At 35.3% G+C, this 20,987-nt stretch overlaps 1 protein-coding gene across 12 annotated transcripts in view; it reads left to right on the forward strand.

Moving 5' to 3' along the window:
- Window positions 1–20,987, forward strand: part of NUMB (NUMB endocytic adaptor protein) — a 216,305-nt gene that overhangs the window by 180,690 nt on the left and 14,628 nt on the right. For 9 of the 12 annotated variants that reach the window (XM_073242168.1, XM_073242162.1, XM_073242172.1 and 6 more), the window contains 3 exons: window positions 1,533–1,607; window positions 6,888–6,920; window positions 20,979–20,987. The exon at window positions 20,979–20,987 is cut by the window's right edge and continues 66 nt beyond it. In XM_073242168.1, the coding sequence (XP_073098269.1) occupies window positions 1,533–1,607; window positions 6,888–6,920; window positions 20,979–20,987 (117 nt within the window). The remainder of the gene's footprint in view (window positions 1–1,532; window positions 1,608–6,887; window positions 6,921–20,978) is intronic. The other 3 variants (XM_073242170.1, XM_073242173.1, XM_073242171.1) reach the window with 1 other exon arrangement.

The following is a 20,987-nucleotide window of genomic DNA, read 5'->3' on the forward strand; positions in this document are numbered from 1 at the left end:
ATGGTGGGAGGTACAGAGAAAGGGAAAAAAATCAGAAGGGGGCTTGGCCCCACTTTCCTGGAATCACAGTTCCACTAAACAGAGAGGAAGGTTCCCTTCCCCCAGAGGTGTGTCTCTTGCAGATTTCTATTGCTGCCACCACCAGCACCACCACAGGATTTCTTGGGGACTGGAGTGTAAGAGAACAAAGGAGAGAGAGATAAATAAAGGGAGAGGGATTCCTGTTCTCTCTGAGGATAAGGAGTTCTCTTACCTGGTCCAGAGCTAGATGCTTTTCCTAGAGTTCTCTCTGTACCGCAGCACTCACTTTTGGATATCTGGCTATGTTAAGCTCAGGCTGGAGGTACCAGAGATGGGGAAGGGACTGGGAGATAAACTCCCTGCCGGTTCAGAAATACTGGTATTTCTCTCTAATTGATTTTCTACTTTTTACAGAGACTTAAAATTACTGTTCTGTGCATTCTGTTTAGGTTTTATGGTTTCATTCCATTGGTGGGAGAGGGTAAAGTATATCTATTCCATCTTAACCAGAACTAGACCCTATATTTCCTTTTAAAAGAGAGCACTTGTAATATTGCTGCCATCCTTTTTCTAACCCAAGGCTATTCCCATACTAAAGTACAATTTGAATCGTATTACACTACCTTGCAAAAAAAAAAACTTTATTAGTTCGCCATTGCCTCTGGAATTAAGTACAGACTCATTTCAGCATTCAGATTCCCCAACTGCATATACCTCATATTCCAACCAAACAGGAGTACTTGCTAATAATTAGTGAAAGTGATCATGCCAAAGCAGATTTTTTAATATATTTTTAAACTATAATGATCATAACAACATACTATGGTGCCAAAATAGTAAAACAAAATAGAAAGTCCAGGATAATATAATTAAGAAAAAAATGTATATTTGGCATAATAATAAATAGTTATCCTACTCCACACCTATAACTTTTGTTAAATTCTCTCTGCCTAAAGTAGTTCCCCATCCTTTCAATTTCTGCCTTTTCAAATTCTACACCTTTTAAAGTTCTGATGCACTACCTAAAATGTTTTAGTTCTCTGCCCTATTCTTATGAACTCCTCATGAAAAAAGCATGTGATCTCTTCAGCCTTTGAATAAGTGTTGTTTTTGTTTATGCCTTCTTCAATATATATGTGTGTGTGCACATACACACATGTATATGCATATACACATACTTTGTTTTAGGATTATTTTTATGTTTAGAGATACAGTAACTTTCCAGCATAGGTTATTATGCTTCAGATCCAATAGATTAGGTACCATTTAATGACTACCATGTACTTTTTTACTTACTCCTCTATAACAGTACTGAGACATTCATTCTACATTTCATTTATATGAGGACACTGAGGATAAATTAAGTAACATTATCTCAACTTTTCTACAATGGCTGCAAGCTTCTTGAGTGCAGGAATTTCAGTACTCAATTTTCTGCCACCTAATACCTACCATAGAGTAGCTACTCAATAAAGATAGCAATGGCCCTAACTTTTTTATTCTTTCTGCAGTACCTTGGCCATGTGGAAGTTGATGAATCAAGAGGAATGCACATCTGTGAAGATGCTGTAAAAAGATTGAAAGCTGTATGTATTTGGTGATTGTCGGTGTTGATCTATATGCTGCAAATGTTTGCTTAAAAGATTTTGCTCAGTAGATTTTCGTAACCCACTATCCAGTAAGAAGTGTTTCTCGTAAGGCAAAAGATGTGGCTCACAAAAAAAGATCATCTTATATTGTCCATCCACAGGTGTAAACTACAAAGATGAACTTTTTCAATTTAGGCCAGACTTCATCCAGAAGATAGTTTTGATCAGAACCTATATTAAACAAGTGATTTGAAACTTATAAATGAGTAATATTCTAAAACCAGGATAAAATCATTAAAGTTAGTATCTTAACTGTAATAACTGGGTTATAAATTACTTATTTCAAACTTGCTGTAATAAACAGCTTTCCAGGAAAAAGTAGAAGATAAAGATATCTATGTTGATGGCTAGTGAAGTCTACATTTTGAGGGGACTTATTATCTTGATTGCTATTCTGCAGTTTCCTTCACTACACCCCTCTAACATGAACAATATACTTTCTCTGCTTTTTGTACATTCTTGAAATGGAGAGTCCTTTTTTGGGATAAATAATGTTTGCTTTGCCTCTTATGCCACAGAACATATCTCAGGTACACGCCTATGTATTAATAAAAGGAGAGAATGTGTTCAGAGTTCATAAAGGTTCCTATTAAAGTGTTAGTTTCATATTTTGGATAGGTTTGAAGAAAGTTTCATACACTCTGACAGCCCTCTTCCCAACCTCCTTCTCTCCAGTGTGTGGCCTATCCCGACTTTGCTATGAAAGCTGTAAGCTTTACTTCTGCATGCCCTTGCCCCAAACAGCATTAAATACTTGTTGCTTTGGGTTTGCTGGTGTGGTGGGCTGCAACAAGTTTGGCTACTAATGAGTGCTTTTTTTTCTCACTCTGCTTAGTAATCAAAACTTTTCTGCTCCTTGTTGTACTCTACATGACTTATCATCTATAATTCCTCAATATAAAAGATACAAAATTAAGGAAGCAATGAACTCAGAGAGGTAGATTGTATTTTGGAACAAATACCTGAATCTGTTGTAGAAGGGAAAGGAGGAGAAAAATAACTGATTATAATATGCAAAGAAGTAAAAACAATAAGCCAATATATATAGATACATGTATGTATACACACATACCCTTCACCTCAGATTTTGGTCATTTAAATTCTTACATGATTGAAGTCTTCTCTAGTCTATCTGTTTCTCCAATTAATCATCATTAATGTTCAAGGGACTTACATCTATGTAGAATGGGACATGATACTATAATTTATAGACATGCCATGTTCACCCGAATATATTCATGAGATAAATACAGCCTCAGATAATGTTCCAAGAAATACAAATTCAATCTCTTCTTTTACAAAATAATTCTAAGATCACTAGAAGAATAAGTTTAAGAACATTTAAAAAGTAATGCAGTATTTGCCCTACTACTCATTAAGGGATATATTAAACATTGTGATACTTTTATGATGGAAAACAATAGATAAATCAGTGACCAGACATGAAACAAACTGTAAATAGTTTATAACTTACAGTTAGGTCATTGTGGAATGAGCCTTTAGAAAGTCTTTTAGTTCAGAGATGGCTTCATGTTCACTTTCTAAGTAAAAACTACGGATGGTTTAAGTTTGCCCAGAAGATACTAAGAAATGGTCTTTAGTTGTTTAATGAGCAGTTAATCTTCTTAACTGTGTAGTTTTTTAACCTACTTTTAATTAGAAATCTTTTTATTGTATAGATAGTATATGTTCATTGTATAAAATAAAAATGAATAAAAACAATTCATATAATCTCTTGTAATCCCAGAGATAGCCATTATTCACCATCTGGTTTTTAAACTAGTTTTTAGTTGAGTGAATTTTTTGTTTTTGTTTTTTTAACTTATTATAAACCATAAGCATGATTATTTGAGGTATAGGACAACTAATAATTATTATTATTTAGATTTAAAGTTTTAATGAGTTTTTATTTTCACCACAATGTGAAACTAAGTTGCCATTTAAAAAGTTATACCTATGCCTGGAATGGTGTCTGGCACATAATAGCCTCTCACAAAATATTTCTGGAATGAATATACAGGGAAAAATTCAGTCCTCAATGTGTGGTCAAATTGAATCACATAATAATCTCATTGTCACCATATCTTATATCCAATGTTTTAAAGTTTATGAAACCTTTTGCATTTCTCTAAAAAATCCTTATTTCCTTATTGTCTTCTATGACTAGAATGAAGTTAATATGTTCATTGCTTTTCTGAACATCCTTAAACTTTTGAACTTTTGAGGGGAAATTGACCACTTCTGCTCATTCAAGAAGTTTAAAAAAGTTTTTAGGCTAATGCTATCCAGGAGACTTGGAGCAAATGTTGTACATAATTTTGCATAGGCAAACATGTATTTTTTTTTATTAAGGTATCATTGATATACACTCTTGGGAAGGTTTCATAAGAAAAACAATGTGGTTATTATATTCACCCTTATTATCAAGTCCCCCCCTTACCCCATTGCAGTCACTGTCCATCAGTGTAGTAACAGAAAATATGTATTTTCTAAAAATAAGATTGAATTTTTGGGTAATTGGGGTCATTTTTTCTGTTTATCATATTCAGTGAAACCTTCCCCCTTCTGTAAATAAATACACTTTCTAATACTATATTAAGAAGCTTGCAGAAAGTTGGAAGTCTCTAGGATATTGTTCTTCTGAGATCATATTAGCCCACAAAAATTAATGATTTTTGTCTTTTCATATTTTTGCTGTGCAGAAGTTTCTAGTTGCTTTCCCCCCACCCTCTTATCAAACATTCATCTAACAAACATTTATAATCTGCTGCACTAGATGCCTATAATGTTTAAAAAGCTATGTCTCTGGAGGGTTTTTGTTTATTTCTGTAGATCATAAAGCTTCCTCCTAGAGTTTCAAGAAAGTGAAGCAAATGTAAAAGTGTACAAGCCTACAGATTAAAGAAGAACTAGCATGTCTATGGAACTAGTTTGATTATCAAAGTTAAAAAAAATTTTTTAAGTAAATAGCTCAGATATACCAGTTAAGTAGCAACATCTTAAACCTATCACCTGACTAATCTTTGAACTAAAGATATACCATTCTAGGACTTTTTAAATTTGTGAGGAATTGAGGGAGCAGGATAATTAGTAAGTACAGATTTTTTCTTGAAGGAGTCCCTTAAAATATAGGATTACTTTAACTTCAACTAGAAGTTATCTGCATACTTAACATTCTCAAATGAAAAGCTATTATAATTAGAAACAGTATTTTAAACATACACTTTTCAGAACATAAATGTTTATTTTTTCTTTGATAAGGTTAATTACAGCTATTTTCAACTCATTTATTTTGTGACATAATTTCGTAAATTAGCCACTTAGGGACTTAGATTCTATAGGATAAATGACAGAAACAACTATTGCCTATTTTCAGTGCCTTTATGGCACAATCTGTTGCGGAGTAAAGAGTAATGTCATTTATCTGTTTTGTAAAAAGTTATCAGGTTATCTTGCTTGACATTGGTCCAAGATGCCCCTCCTTTTAAAAGGTCTTTTCTTCCCATTGTCTCTGTAAATGTCTCTCCCTCTCTGTCTTAGTTTTAGACTAGTTTCATTATACTACCAATTTCTAATATGTTGGTTTTTTATTTATTATTTGATATATTTGTTTTAATATATATTCTTGTTTTAGCAGGTAAAAGAATCATAATTTTTTTAAAACATTAATATTAATCTCTAATAACTGTCTTTGTATGCATTTTGCACAATAACTTTTTTCATTAACACGTGACATCTTTTATAAAAAGAGGGCAAATTCCCTGTTTAACACAAGCTTTTCTAGGGGAGAAATTAAATATTAACAGATCTCCTTCCCTTACTCCCTACCCCTCAAGAGTGGTGACTCTTGGGCTGCATCCTTAAAAGCTGATTGTTAACTCACAGTGTTACACAACTAGGGTCAACAAACTTGGCAGTAGAAATAAACTTAGTCTTATTGTGATAACTACTCCAATTATTATTTTTCCAGCTTAAGGTCAAACATTTCATGGAAATATATGATGCTGTTTGTGGTTTCAAAAATTAGGGAGAAAACAAACTATTCAGTATTTGAAAGTATTGAATGAGCTTATAAATGATCTGAGAGAGCCAAATTTCAATACAGTTGCCTTTTTCCAAACATTTATCCATCATTAAAAACTGATTATAAACAGTAAAGGCATAAAGTATAATTCAACCAAAGGTAGGGAATATATGGGTAAGCTAGCTTGGGTGAGTTAGAACCCATCTACCTTGCATAAATTCTTCAGATTTTAAATGGTGGTCAGTTTTCAAAGTTTGCATATGTGTAAAATTTTGTGCTGGGGTCATAGATTGCTATGTCTCTCTTAATATCTATATAGTTTCAGCATTGTATATTTATAACTGTCGATGCAAGTTCCTTTATTCTAAAACACTAGCATTTAAAAAGAAAACAAAACTCTGTTCTTAAATTTCAGTTGCGGTCCACAGATACCGTTTGATTCTCAATATATTTTTTTCTCAGCTCCAATGTAAGCATTAGAGTTGCATTCTTTATGGATGATTTATTCTGTTTGCCATAGTACATGTCTGTTTTCTCCTGATGATTGTTGTAGAATTGACCAGTACACATATACGTAACAAATTGATTAAATGCGTAAGTAAGGATTCTCTAAGTGACATCTTCAACTCAGTGAGAAAAAGTCTGACAAGGACCCTGGTGCACACTCATAATTTAATTTTATGTGTTGCTTTTCTGTGTGTTTGTGATTATGTGGTCATTCAAGTGTGGACCGGTTTTTTTACTAATGACTTGCACGTAGTTGACCACTGATTGTAAATTTGAAAGTGTATATGGAACCAATCTTATATTTACTACTCACTATTATAAAATTTAAAATGCAAATCTCAGTAAACTAGTGTATCCTAATCTTTTTAGCTGCTGCCAAGTTTGGGCAATCTCTGTTTTGAAAGTAGAGAGAGTACTAAACTAATTGCTCTGCATGAATACAGGTTCTGATTTCTTCTCACTCTTTTCTCTGGATTCTTAGGCCATACAGTATGCTTCCCTGCATTTTCATGCATCCTTCCTTATTCCTTGTCACTCCTGGGATGAATAACTCTTTAAAACACTCATTCCCTCCCCTTCTCCTACTTTGCCTTTTACCCAACTTCTGTATGTGCTTATTGGTGTGAAACCCTGGGACATTTAGCCCATACAATAATAGCACTCGACTTGTCCCCCTGTTCCTCCAGGAAAGGAAGTTCTTCAAAGGCTTCTTTGGAAAAGTAAGTTTGATGCCACATTTGTGCTTGCTTTATAAGGAGTTACACCCCTAGTACAGCACTAACATTTTTTAAAAAGTACAGCTTTGGTTTCTTTATAATAGAGGAATTGATTTGACTGTATATGGAAAGTAATGAATTGCAAATTTGCTATCTATGACATAACCTCTGTGTCTGTTGATACTAAATCTGATTATTCCTAGGAAAGTCCAATAAATAAATCAAGTACCTTTAAAAATCAAGAATAGATATTTAATTTGATAGTGCAAAACTTCATATTAGCGTATTGCTAAATTTTTAACAAGTGGGTTTTACTTAGTGCTCAATATTGACAGAGAAATGGGAAGAAATAACTACATTCAAGTGAAAATTAACCCAAATTTTACATTCAGTGCTATTTTTTTTCAATTTAAGTCAAATTTCAGGTAAAGTAAGTAAAAGTACATAGACTTATCTTTGGAGATCTTATTGTTTTTAACCTGGGCTGCTAATCTAAGAAAAATTATCTTAATTACTAGTCTATGAAATATCTGTCATATGTGGAATGTCCTTTATGTTAGATGGTTTTTAAAGTAATGATTGTTTAATGTTCCGATTTCCTTAGAATTAAAAATATATATACAAATAGATAAATACATTCCCAACATTTTTGTATCCAACTTTATCATCATTTAGCTTTGAGTAACTACTACAAAATAATTCAGACTAAGACAGTCTTTAAGAAAAACTGTCATTGGATAACTGAGTATAAATTACTGAAAGCTTATATGAATGTAAAAACCCATCACAGTTGTTTTTTTTTACTGGGTGGTTTTGTTATTCTGGAAATTTTAAAGAACAAATAATTTCTATTACCTTGTCAAGTACTATTAGAGTTGTAACCCATTTTTACATGTTCTTGTTTAGGTCACCTTAATAATAATGTAAACAGATTTGAAGGGTTTTAGATTAAATGGTTTAACTAGAGTTTGTCCCATAGACATTTACATCATTATAAAATAAATAGGCACTGTAATTGTTAGGGAAATATTTTCTGTGGAGTATTTATTCTTTTCCAAATAGAATTTCTCAAAGCAATTTCATATCACCACAATTATCATACAATTTTAATTATCTTTCAAGTGACCCATTTTTAATATGTCTACTTTAGTAAAACAGCGTTGTCTATGAAGGCAAGAGTGTAGAAAATATTGATTTGGTTTATAGAAAAAAAACCATGTTAGAAGTATAGATTTTTAAAGGTCATGATATTTTGTTAGGAAATATAGTTTTCACTTCAGAATCAGTCATAAGGTGGCAGTATTCCTTGCTGTGTATAATGGAGTCATGGTGTACCTCCAGTATAGTGAATTGGGTAACACTGTGCTTCTTAAACATTTTCACTGCATTTTGCTACATAAATTTGTATGGCATGAGAAAGAAAATTATGAACCATCTCCTTTAATCCTTAAAATAACTCTGAAATTATATACTCCCTGTTTTACAATGAGCAAACTGAAGGTTAAAGAGGTTAGGTGACCTACCTGAATTCACAGACATAAGTAGAAGCTAGAGTTTGAACCCAGATGATCTGACTCCAGAACCCACACTCTTAATCACTATGCTATACCAGCACTCTGTTTTCATATTATTTACAGGTGAAGTTTAAAAGATTTAACTTTAAAAGATGCTAGTAAATAAAAAGCTTTCCTGGAAACTCTTTTACTTCCCAACTTTCTTTTTTAAAGTTAGTAATTTAACTTTGGATTTTGTCTGTAGTCAATTTACTTTTTTACTAAAGCTTTGAAGAGTCTTTTTCTCAATGGTTTAAACTAACATTTTATTTATTTGGAGACATTTAAATCATACAAGTGAGTTTGACTCCTGCAGAATTTCATTAAAAGATTCTAAGCATTTGCATAATGTCCATGAACAAATGTGACTATCAGAATTCTTTTCTTATGTTATTGTAGGAAGAATTCTTTTTTATGGCAAGCAATTTATTCTAATATATAATTATTTTAAATTACAGTAAGTCATTCAGAGAGTTTGGAAAACCAAGAAGAAAAAAAGCATCACCTATAATCTTACCAGAAATGTGCTTTTAAATGGAAGACTTTAATTTAGAGCCTTTTTAATCTTTCAAGTTGTTGTTATTCAACTCTCTTCTCTTCCACACTAATCTACAAGAAAACAGGCTGGCAAAAGAGACTTGGTTTGTTGAGTTTGCTAAATCATTGTGGTTTGATGAAAGCTGAAAATGAAGAATCTCATAGAAGAGTATATGATGGGGAGTTTGTACCCAGTACAGTGTCTCATAAATTTGTAATACTTTCTTAGTCTTCATGTCATGTATGGTTTAATGGTCCAGGCAGGATGAAGAGAACAGCAATTACCAAGAATTGTCTCCATCGAACATATTTGCATAAAAGTAGGTCAATGGAAGATTAGACCTGTCTCTGAATTTGTAAACCATGGCCAGAAACACTGATTCCTCTTTTCCCTAAATTGTGCCCTGGGCCTGACTACACAGTCACCTTGCTATTCCTGCATCATTAGCTGATAGGAGCACCTCCAGAAGCTTTATCAGTAGGGAACAAATAAACCTGGATCTGTTTGGAGACTTTATTATTAACCCATTGTTAGCTTACACACATCTTAAAGGAGAAACCTGAGAACCTGAAACAACTTTTTCCAATCTAGCTACATTAAATTGCTCATTGTTTTAGGAAGCCAAGAATATACTCTACTTTTAAGGAAGTATTATATACAGCTTTATTAGTGTGTTTGGCCATACTAGGCAAATATTTATTACCAAGTAATTACATGGCCCTTAACATTTGAAACAGATTTATGATTTTAATATATTTGATGACCCCATGAACTAACTTATCTATATTCCCATTTTATGAGGAACTGATTGAATATAGAGATTTAAAATGTTCTTAGGCCACCCTGTTATATCTCTTTATACAGCCATTATATTAGAAAAAAGTTCAGTCTACCACCTGTGAGTCTTTTTCCTGTGTATCTGCTTTACTACTCACACAAAAGACTTCACTTCTGGTCACCAAATGTGTGGGATTTTTTCCCCACACCAAGCAATTATCTGTGTCATCCACTGGGTATCCTGCAATTTAACCCAATAATAACACTATCTACCTGGAGATAAGGTAGTCCCGTGAGACTGCTCCCACCCTACTTCAGATGCCAATCATGAGTTAATAGATCCCCAGTTACCCACAACTTTTGTCCAATTTGCCTACAAAGTGGAGGTCTATTAATTTGCTAGAGTGGCTCATAGAACTCAGGGAGTGTCTAATGCTGAGGACACGTGACAGCTCAAGGGCCTGAATGCTTCCCACAAACATGCCTAGTATGGCCTGTGCACAGTTTATAAATTTGAAGTAGTTGCCAATAATTCAAGCATTGTAAGCATTCACATAAAAACTAGGATATCTGTCTTAAGAATTACATCTGGCAAAATAGTGTGCTTTCCATGTGGCAACAGTGGCTGGAGCTGAGTAGTGACTTGTGCTCTTTGGTTGCCTATTTGCCACAGTCCCTGCAACTCCCTACTGTCCTTAAACTCAGCCTGCTTCATTCATTTTATTACCTGCTTTTAACCCTGTAGGCATCTGAGTTTGTGAACTCTTCCCTGAACTATTATGTCACTTTGATTTCTTTGTTTTTGGAGGAGGGGAGGTAATCACTTATAATACATAAAAATCACCAAAACCATTATGTCTGTCTAGCAGATCCCGGTAATGTATCAAGTTCTTATGCTATATATATATATATAATTGCTAAATGGCATCACTAGAAATAACTAGTTTAGAGAATGCATTGTTGAAAAGTAATGCATAGTTATATTGTGTTCACTTAAATCTGGCAAGTAAAACATTTCATAGTATTTATGACCATTCTTAAATCAGTATCCTCACATCTACATTTAGTTTAGATTTCCCATATTTTCTCCTCTGTGACAAATAGTACTTAGTGCTTATCTTCATTCTGGATCCTTTTCTTGAAAATTGAGTGAATATCTTCTGCCTTTCCTTTTCTGCCTTCCTGCTCTTTAAGTTCCCATGCCTTTTCTTCTATAAATTTTACCTTTTTTGTATTAGACGCATCTTTTAGGATTTTGTTATTTTTCCTTTGCAAGTACATTGCAAATTTCTGAAGGAAAAAAAGACAATCCTAATAGTAATTAAAAGATTTCCATTCATCCTTGGTTTCCTTATTTCCTGTGACATGATTAACTAGTATGTCAAATGCCTTCCTTGGTCACTGACCTTTACTAAAAGTAAAAAAAAAATTAACCTTTGAAGTTATCTTTTTTAATTTGTATTGATGAAAACCCAGTGGTTCTCAAGCCTATAAGTCACTGGAAGCATCTAAAACATGATAGGGACTGTGTGCGAGGCTCTCCAGATTCAAAGATGAGCAAAACAGTCTCCGTTTTGTTTTTGCCCATTTACTCTCATTTTTAGGTGACTATTTGACGGCTTACTTCTTTTTCCTTAAACCTTCAGAATTTTCTACTCTGTTCTCTCTTCCAACTGGTGAAGTTGCTCCCTACTTTGATGAAAAAATAGAATCAATCATAAGAAAACTCTCCTATGTGCTACCACATCTACTCACCTACCTGTGTCCATGTCCATATGTTCTTTTTTTCTCCTGTTCAAGGGATGAACTATCTGTGCTCCTAGATGAGCCAACTCCAGTAGGTTCTTATTATTCCAGCAATGCTACCCCCTCTGTCCTTCATAATCAGTTTTTCTTTCTCCAGTGGATAGTCCTTTAGTATAAAAGCAAATTGTCTTTTCAAAAAAAGGTTTTTTTCTTGGTGCTTTCCTCTGTTAAACTCGTTAATCAAGCTTTTACCCATACCACTCCACCAAAGCTGTTCTTGTCAAGTCTTCTTCAATGTTAGGTTTCCAAATGGTCCTGTCACCTTACTTGACCTAGTGGCAGCATTTGACATAGTCTACCCTCCCCCACCTTGAAACACCATTCTTTGGAGTTGAGAGATCATATTTGGTTTTCCCTTTGCATTTCTGCCCAACTCTCAAGTCTGTGGATTCTTCTCTACTTACACCTCTCCCTTGGATGATCTCATCCAGTGTCATGGATTAAAATACCACTTCTATGCTGATAATTTTGAAATTTCTCTCTCTAGACATCTCCCCTAGACTCCAGGTTGGTATTTCCATCTTAGAAGCAGTATAGCATAGGGGTCAAGGGCCCAGACTTCTTAGGAGCCAGATAGCTTGCATTTAATCCTGGCTCAGCCACTTATCTAGCTTTGTGATTTTGGGCACTGTTCTTACCATTCTGTACCTCAAGTTTCCCCACTATAAAAAAAAGATAATACTAATACCAACCTCATGTGATTGTTGTGAATATTCAATGAGTAAATATGAGGAAAGTGTAAAACAGCCTGCCATAGTGAATAAGTGTTATCATTATCACATTCACTAAGCATTTCACACCAGGCCTCTCACATTAACATGTCACAAACCAAATTCCCAATCTTTCTTTCCCAAACTACTCTTGCCTAGTCCCCCATCACAGAATGCAGCAACTCTGTGTCTATGCTCTAGCCAAAAATCCTGGATCTGATCTTGACTCCTTTCTCTTATACCCTATATGATTCCAGCAATAGTTCCTGTCTCACTACCTCCACCACTACTGCCTTCACCTGAATCATTGCAGTAGTGTTCTACTTCCCTTGCTTTCATTGTTGTCCCTTACCATCTGTTTTCAAGATATCAGCCTGAATGATCTTTTTAAGACAGAGGTCTGATTGTGTTGCTCCACTGCCACAGATCGTCCAGTAGCTTCCTGACCTGCTCAGAATAAAAGCCAAAATCTTTTGGGCTTTGTAGGCCCTTATACATGAATTTCCTCTGACCCTTTTTCTGTTTTATCTTCTCCCACTCTTGCTCCCTCTTTTCCAGCCACACTAGCCACCTTGTTATTCCTTGAGTGCACCAGATATGCTTCCACCTCAGGACCTTTGCACTTGCTACAACCTCTAGTGTGGACACACATTATCCAGATACATGCATGACTCACTTCCTCATCTCTCTCCATTCTTGGCTCAAAAGCCCCATTCTTAGTGAGGCATTCATTCACTGAGAACCCTATTTTTAATTCTAAATACATCTCCATATTCACATAATCACTATTCCCCATCCTAGCTTTATTTTTCTCTGATAGGGCTTATCATCATTTGTCATACCGTACTTTTTTACTTATTTCTATGTTCATTTTACTTATTTGTATGTTCATATCTCCCTCACTAAAACAGGCTCTGTGAGGACAGAAATCTTCACCTATTTTGTTCACTGTTGAATCTTCAAAACCAGAATACTATGTGGTCCATAGTGGCTGCTCCAACATATTTGTTAATGAATGAATAAATGAATGAATGACAAATGCACTACTTGCAAGTTCACCCTTTAATGGGAGAAATTTGACAAATGAAAATATGGTTACCAAATTGTGTAACAGGTACTACTGGACAGAGAGGAAGAATGAATGTGAGCTTTTTTGATGAAGGCTTCTAGGAGATGATACCTAAGTCTGAGACTTAAAACTATGACTTCCAGTTAAACTAAGTTAGAGAAGAAAAACATTGCAAACAAAAGGAACAGCATTACAGGACCACTAGAATAAGAACTTGCTCCAACTCATTCATTCATTCAACCTATGGAGATACAGAAGAGGACAGAGGACGTGTTTTGGGTGTGGATGACCAACAAGAAGGAGGAATCATTCATTGTGAGAAGGGATATGATGAATTTGGTTTGGGACAGGTTGAATTTGAGAGGCCTATGGAATTTTTATTTCTGCTATTTTATCTGATTGGAATATGAACTTAATATTAGAATAATCCCTAGGTTGCTCAATTAAAAGTGATTTGGCAAACTTGAAGAACTGAATTGCCTCCAGAAAAATTGCCTCTTTTGCTGTTTGGTTCATGACATGTTACCATCCTTATTTTTCTCCAAAGCCTTTAAAGGCCCCTCTCAGTTAAGCAAGTACAGGAAATAGTGTTATCTTACTCTCCCATATTAAAAGATACTGTATTTGTAATGAAGCAGCCATTAAAGATAGTGCCAGTCTCAAATCCTGTAGAAAGCCATGTTTTTTTCCCTTTATTGTCCTTTGGGGGATAATAACTGTATCTCAGAATTGTAAGACAAAATTTGTTCATTATACTATTCTGTTCAAAAATTCAAATATCATCAAATTTTAAATCTCCTCAGATTAAAAAAATGAAGCCAAGTTTCTTTTGAAAGAAATGTTTTGTTCTTCTATCACAAGGCACACCATATCATGGTTGCCTGTTAATATGTCATTATTACTCTGTAATGACTGGGTTATCTTTGTGTGTAGGTGTAACAGAAAGACTGACCAGCGATTCTTTACACACTGAGTACCCTTGAAGACCTCTTTGGTTTGTAGCAGAAAGAACTTTGCTCAGTGAATGGCAAATCACTGTTGCTCAGAAAGAGTGACTTGCTCTGTCCCTCCTGCCTCCTCCCACCCACATTGGTCTGTTTGCTGCTATTGGCTTCTTAAAATTTAATAGCTTTGCCAAATTATGCTCCATGTGTCTTTATAGCATTTCTTTGCTTTGGCTTACATTAGAACATCTGCTAAACCTTTCTGTTCTTATCCATCATATACCCAGCAGAATTGTCTTGCCTCTAAATATCCCTCCTATTTATAATGATTAATTGCATGTTCTTATTTCATTGGTGACATTGCGTATCACAGAACTTTAAAGTTGGACAGCACCTGAGATCTGAGTCACAGGTTAAAATAATAGGATATAAGCACATTTTTGAGAAAAATAATTCAAGGGGATAAAGGGGCATAATAATTCTCAGTTACAATGTAGGTTGGTCATGGGGACGGTAGTACAGCTTGGAGAATATAGTCAGTGATTCTGTAACATCTTTCTACACTGACAGTAACTGTGCTAGAGAGGGTGAGGATTTAATAATATGTGTAACTGTAAAACTGTGTTGTACATTTGAAACCAACTTATGATTGTATATCAGTGATACTTCCATTAAAAAAGAAGTCAGGGACACGGTTCCAAATGGGACTGATACTTCAATATATAATGAATTTTCTTTCCAAAAAGATTTAATGATCACTTTCTAGGGATTATGATGATTTATATCAGAGGTCAGCAAACTGGTGTAGTACTTGTTTTGTAAATAAAGTTTTATTAAAACAAAGTCATGTCCATTTGTTACATATTGTCTGTGGCTGCCTTTTGTGCTACAATGGCAGAGGTGAGCAATTGTAATGTAGACCACATGGCCCGCAAAGCCTTAAATATTTGATATCTGGTCTTTCACAGAAAAGGTTTGCCAATCCTTGATTTAAACAGTTTAAAATTTTACCTCTCCAACTGGAAATCTGAAGTACTTCTCTAGATAACACCAATATATAAAATGAAAGAGCAACTGTAAGGATCTGCCTTCTGAGAATATCATCAATTTGTGATCTTCATCTTTTTTCAATTTAGTTTTTTATAAAATTGTGTCTACTAAAACAAAAACATACTCTGGAGAGAGATTGGACAGTAGGTGGCAGTTCTTTATTATAATTAGTTATTTCAGTTGTGCCTTTCAACCATTTTGTGTTTCTTTATTCATATTTTCATGTTAAGTTTAACTGTGTTTCTCTTAATTGCAGTACAAGTTTCCTGACTTAGTAATTTATGTTAGATTCACTACTTGCTCTCATTTTCTCCAGTGTCAGAACCTGCTTAATTACTGTATTGGTTTATTATCTACCCATAATAAATGGTGTTTAGGGCAGATGTTAATTTTTAAATCCCAAGTTGGGTATTTAGGGAGTTGAGTGGTTATTTGACAGTTACACTTGTATTTGCCATCTTTGACTCAGAGGTTAACCTGATCCTTCTGCTCAGATTTCACCAGTTTAAATTCTAAGTCACTAAAGTTCTGTCCATGTTAGACCCATTTTCCTTCCGTGAAAAATAAGCCATTTTCTCTTTGTTGTAAAACTGTTTTTCGTATATTGACATTAGTCATGTGAATTCTACCTACAACCTTAAAAATATTAAAATACAAAAGATTTGAACAGTGATGATGAAATAATTTTTCATGTCTCACACCTGCATTACCCCTACCACATTTTTATTAGTTTCTAAAGTATTATGTCTTTTTTTAAAGGAGTGTCTGTGTTACTAAGTTGTACATAAATTCTATATTTCATACTTAACTCTGGGGATCTTTTTGTTTCAGTCCTTTAGTTAGCTAATTTTGATCTTATCTCCTAGGATGTTGGCTTAAGTAGGTAGTTTTATAGCAAATAAAGACATTTTTTTCTATGACTTTTACCATTTTCTAAAAAGCACCTAGGAATCTTAGTTTATGAGAATCAAAGACTCTAGGGTTCATAAGTAGTACAGACGCATTGTTACTATAGAATTTGTGAGAGGAAGTTTGGGCTTAATTCAGCTACAGGTGTCTTTGAGCATTATATCCTAGTACCTGATTGAAGTAACTGATAGTGGCAGACTAAACTGACATCCAAGAACTGCACCCAAGTGTATGAAAAAATACAAGGATAATTCATAGTATCTGTTTTCTTCTCCTATTTAAAGATCGGAGGCCATGAAATAAGACAAATGCAATGCCTCACTGATACATTAGTATACCACCACAAAAATTATCATAAAGACATACCTCAGAAAGCAGAGGTTTTCCAAACAGTGTAATTGTGCCAGGAAAATGTTATATTTTCCTATAAATGGTAAGGAGACTAAATGGGGAATAGCCTTATTCTGAAATGACCTTTTGGTTTTTCCCACCTTCAGTCTCCCAACCTTGAAAGTAGTCCTGTCTGATAGTTGCCTCAGATGCTGAACACTGCGGGCTACAATTGCACAATGAATGATAAAACTGCAAATTTCAATTTCTTAACAACATTTCAGTGCCATTTGGCAGTTTTCTGTGTCACTGATCAGCTATCTCCTCTTCTCTACAGCATATGTTTAGCAGATTTATTCCTTCTACAAACATTTCTTAAATTCCTACTCTATGTCAGGCATTGTTCTAAGCCCTGAGGATACAGCAGTGAACAGTAATGATGGGGAAAAAACCCGTCCCTCATGGATCTTACCTTCCAGCAAAACAATAAATGCTACAAAAGTTGCTTAAAATTCCTACATACTGTTGGGGGGATGACTATTGTCCCAGTTTGCCTGGAACAGTCTCAGTGTAGCACCTGTTTCTGGGTTTTAATAATGTCCCCTTTCATTTTCATATGGGTCCCAGTTGGGACAGTAAATTATATGACCACCCTAGTTCTAAGCCTTTTCCATATATTTAATCCTCATAATAACCCCATGAGGTATAAGATTATTAACATACAGATGTGGAAATTGAAGCATAAAGAAATTAAGTAATTTGCCCTTGGTCATACAAGTAGCAGTACCAGAATTCAAACCCAGACAACAGCCTGATTCCAGACTTTGTGCTTCGAATCATTTATACACTATACTGCTCCTATACTACTACTGTAAATCTGTACTATCTTCCTCTGCTTGTCTCCCTTCCTCTCCCAAGCAAGGTAGAGCAGGTTATCTCATCTCCTTCACAGATAAATTTATGGCTTTCCAGAGTGAACATCCTCAACTTGCCACTCCCTCCTTTATGAATCTGTCTTCATTTCTCCTCAGCCTCATTCCATTCCTCCATTTCAAGGAAGGGACATCCTCTTCCTTGCTAAGACGTTATTCCAGCTGGATCCCGTGCTGCCTTCTGGAGGGCGCTGTTCTCTAAATAACTCTTCGTCTTTCTTGGGCCTTTAGTCTCCATCATTCCACTGGCTTTTCCCGCTCAGCATCTAAGAGTGATCTGTTGTTGAAAGTGTGTATCACTCTTTCAAGAAGCTTTATTGTTGGGAGAAGGTTTTGAAAGTTTATTAATAATACAATGGCGATAAATGGTTACCAATTATTTATTACCTTCATTAAATTTCGATGCTGTATATATCTCTGCTCCTTTTACCAACCCTACACATACTTACAAATGAAGAAATGGAAACTCAGAGGGCTACATAACTTGCTTAGCCTATGAATAGAGGCACTGAATTCAGACTGATATTTGTCTTACTCCAAACCCAGTCTGTTTCTAGTGTATCGTGCTTGTTTATCATAATTCTTACAGACCTCCTTTGATCTTCTGCCTGTCCCCCATTGCCCTATCTATAGCTCTCCTTATTTTTGTAGAAAATCTTTTTTAAATAGAGTATTTAATACTCATAGATTCCTCTTGCCTTTCATTTACTTCTCACCCTATCCTGGCCTGACTTCTAATTAGGATCCTCCAGAGAAACAGAACCACCATCTGTCTATCTGCCTCTGTCTTTACTTATATATATATATATATATATATATATATATACACACACACACACACACACACACACACACACACATACTAGAGAAGGAGGGATTTTTATCTATCCAAGAATTGGCTCATGGATTGTAGAGGCTGGCAAGTCTGAAATCTGTAGGGCAGGTCAATAGTCTGGAAACTCAGGCAGAATTTCTTCTCTGGGAAAAATCAGGCCTTGTCCATAAGGGCTTCAACTGATTAGATTAGGCCCACCCATATTATCAGGGGGTAATCCCCCTTACCTAAAGTCAGTTGATTGTAATGTTAATCACATCTACAAAATAACCTCACAGCAACGTCTAGATTATTTGACTAAACAATTGAGCGACCATATCCTAGCCAATTTCACAAAATCAACCATCACAGCCTCTATCACTCAACCATGTCTTCTTCATTGCTAAATCCACTGGACACTTTTCACACCTTTCCTTGATCACTTTGCAACATTTGGCATTTTGAACCATTCATTATGTCTTGAAATCCTCCTCTCTTAGTTTCAATGACCCTAATTTCTCCATTCTCCTGTCCCTCTAGCTATTCCTTTTCTGATATTTCAAGAACTTCATCATTTTCTCTCAATTCCTTAATTTTTGATACTCCCTCCTATCCTTGGCCCTCCTATTACTACCATGATTGATGTCCAAATCTAAAATTCATCTTAGAATTCTCTACTAAGCTTCAGACCTATATATCCAGTTGCCTTTTGGCTGTCTCCACCCTGATGTTGCACAGACATCTCAAACTTTGCTTGTCTAAAACTGAAATCCTATTCTTCCCCTCTCAAATGTGCTTTTGCATCTCATCTGTTCTCTTAGTTTGTGGTACACTGTCTACCCTGTTACTCAAGCCAGGAACCTGAGAGGAATCCTCAACTTTTCCCTTACATTTACTGTTTAAAATTTTCTCATCTCCATCCCTTTCTCAACCAAGAGAGCTCAGCCCTTGTTTTCTCTCCCCTAGAATCTTGTTGTGGACTTTCTGCTTCCTGTCAGTCTCTTTACAACCCCTCTACACTGCTGCCAAAGTGATGCTTTAAAAATGCAAACGTGTAATCATGTTTAAATTCCTTCAGTAGTTCCTAATTGCTCCCAGAATTAAGATAGAATTCTTTAGCAGACATATAAGGCCTTCCATGGCTCGCCCTTTCCTACTCTTTTATCTCCCACTGCACCTCACTCACCCATCCTACTTTCCAGCTGTACTGAAATATTTATAGAGCGCAGACTTGTCATGTTGTTTCCATGTCCTGTACTACTGTTTCTTCCTGGCATGCCCTCTATTTCTGTCATTTCCCTGCCTCCCTACCCCAACCTGGGGCATCTGAAAAAACTGTCTCAGTACCCAATCCAGTCTTCTCCTGTGAATAACGTTCTCTGCTTCCACAGATTTGACCTTGCCTCCTTTCTGACATGCTCATACATTGTTTTCAGCTGTACTATAGCACTTACTGCCGTATTACTTATTTTCTGTTTATGTGAGTACCACCTTTCAATGGACTGTGAACTCTTCAACTGTTTGCACTATCTGGCATATAATAGGCCCTCATTAGATGTGTGGTGGTGGTGGAGATGATCAACCCAGAGGGGATCACTCTGTCCATTTAAGTAAGGCCCTGCCATCTGTATATCAAGGAGTGCAGGGCTTGGACATGAACAGAGGAGAATGGTAGACACTTCTTTATCCTCCTCTGTCCCTTCTAGAGGCTGCTGTTTGAACCTTAATATCAGATTCCTTTTGATCGATACTTTCTATGATATTCTGATACATATTCTCAGCCTTCATTTTGCTTTTATTTTGCATGTATCCTTGAAGCAGTTAGAAAGGAAGCTGTTAAATTACAGTGACAAACTCGCACTGCCCATTTCATTCCATCACAGAAGTCATATGCTTGTTTTCACATGTTTCTTGTGTGCCAAAAGAAGTCTTTCTAAGCCAGTAAGAAAGAATTCATATTATATTTTTCCAGTTTTTTAAATCCTCCTTTGTCCTCAAAATGTTTCCATGCATTTAATGTCAAATTAAAAACTAAACCAGTTCTTTGTTCATCCTCAGAGAAGAAATAATGTTTTTTAGATTATTAAAGGAATAATGAAGACTTCTTGGGTTTTTAACGTGAACACTTCAGGTGGCCAAGGGTTGTGCTGTACACATTGGGGTCAAAGGACAGTAGAATGGTCAGCATCTCAGTTTAAACTTTGTATTACTTTCTACTCTACATACACTCACAGAGGCTACTTGTGGTGTAACTCCTTATGTATTTAATATTTATCTGACTCTTGGTTTTCTTGGTTGATCTTTTAAAGGGGGGGTGAAGAATCTACATATGAATTCTTTTCCCTTTATGGAATGTGATATCTTGGTTTTTATTCCATCTGTCCCTTCCCCTTAATTTTATCTTGTTTTGCATTGTGTTTCTAAAATAATGGCTTTGGCTTGTTTTTTCCTGAATGTTTCTGCAGTTTGGTTTGAGTATCTGGCTTTGGGCACCCCTCCTGAACTTGGACTCCATCCGTATTTGTGACTTTTGGAAGGGAGAAGTCAGTGTTTTCTATGGAAGATTACTGTTTTTTTAATGTTATTTATGTATGTGTCTCCCCCCTTCCTTTTTGGTTTCTCTTAAAAGACTGGAAAG

Source organism: Manis javanica, chromosome 8 (genome assembly GCF_040802235.1).
Source record: "Manis javanica isolate MJ-LG chromosome 8, MJ_LKY, whole genome shotgun sequence".
Classification (NCBI taxonomy): Eukaryota; Metazoa; Chordata; class Mammalia; order Pholidota; family Manidae; genus Manis; species Manis javanica.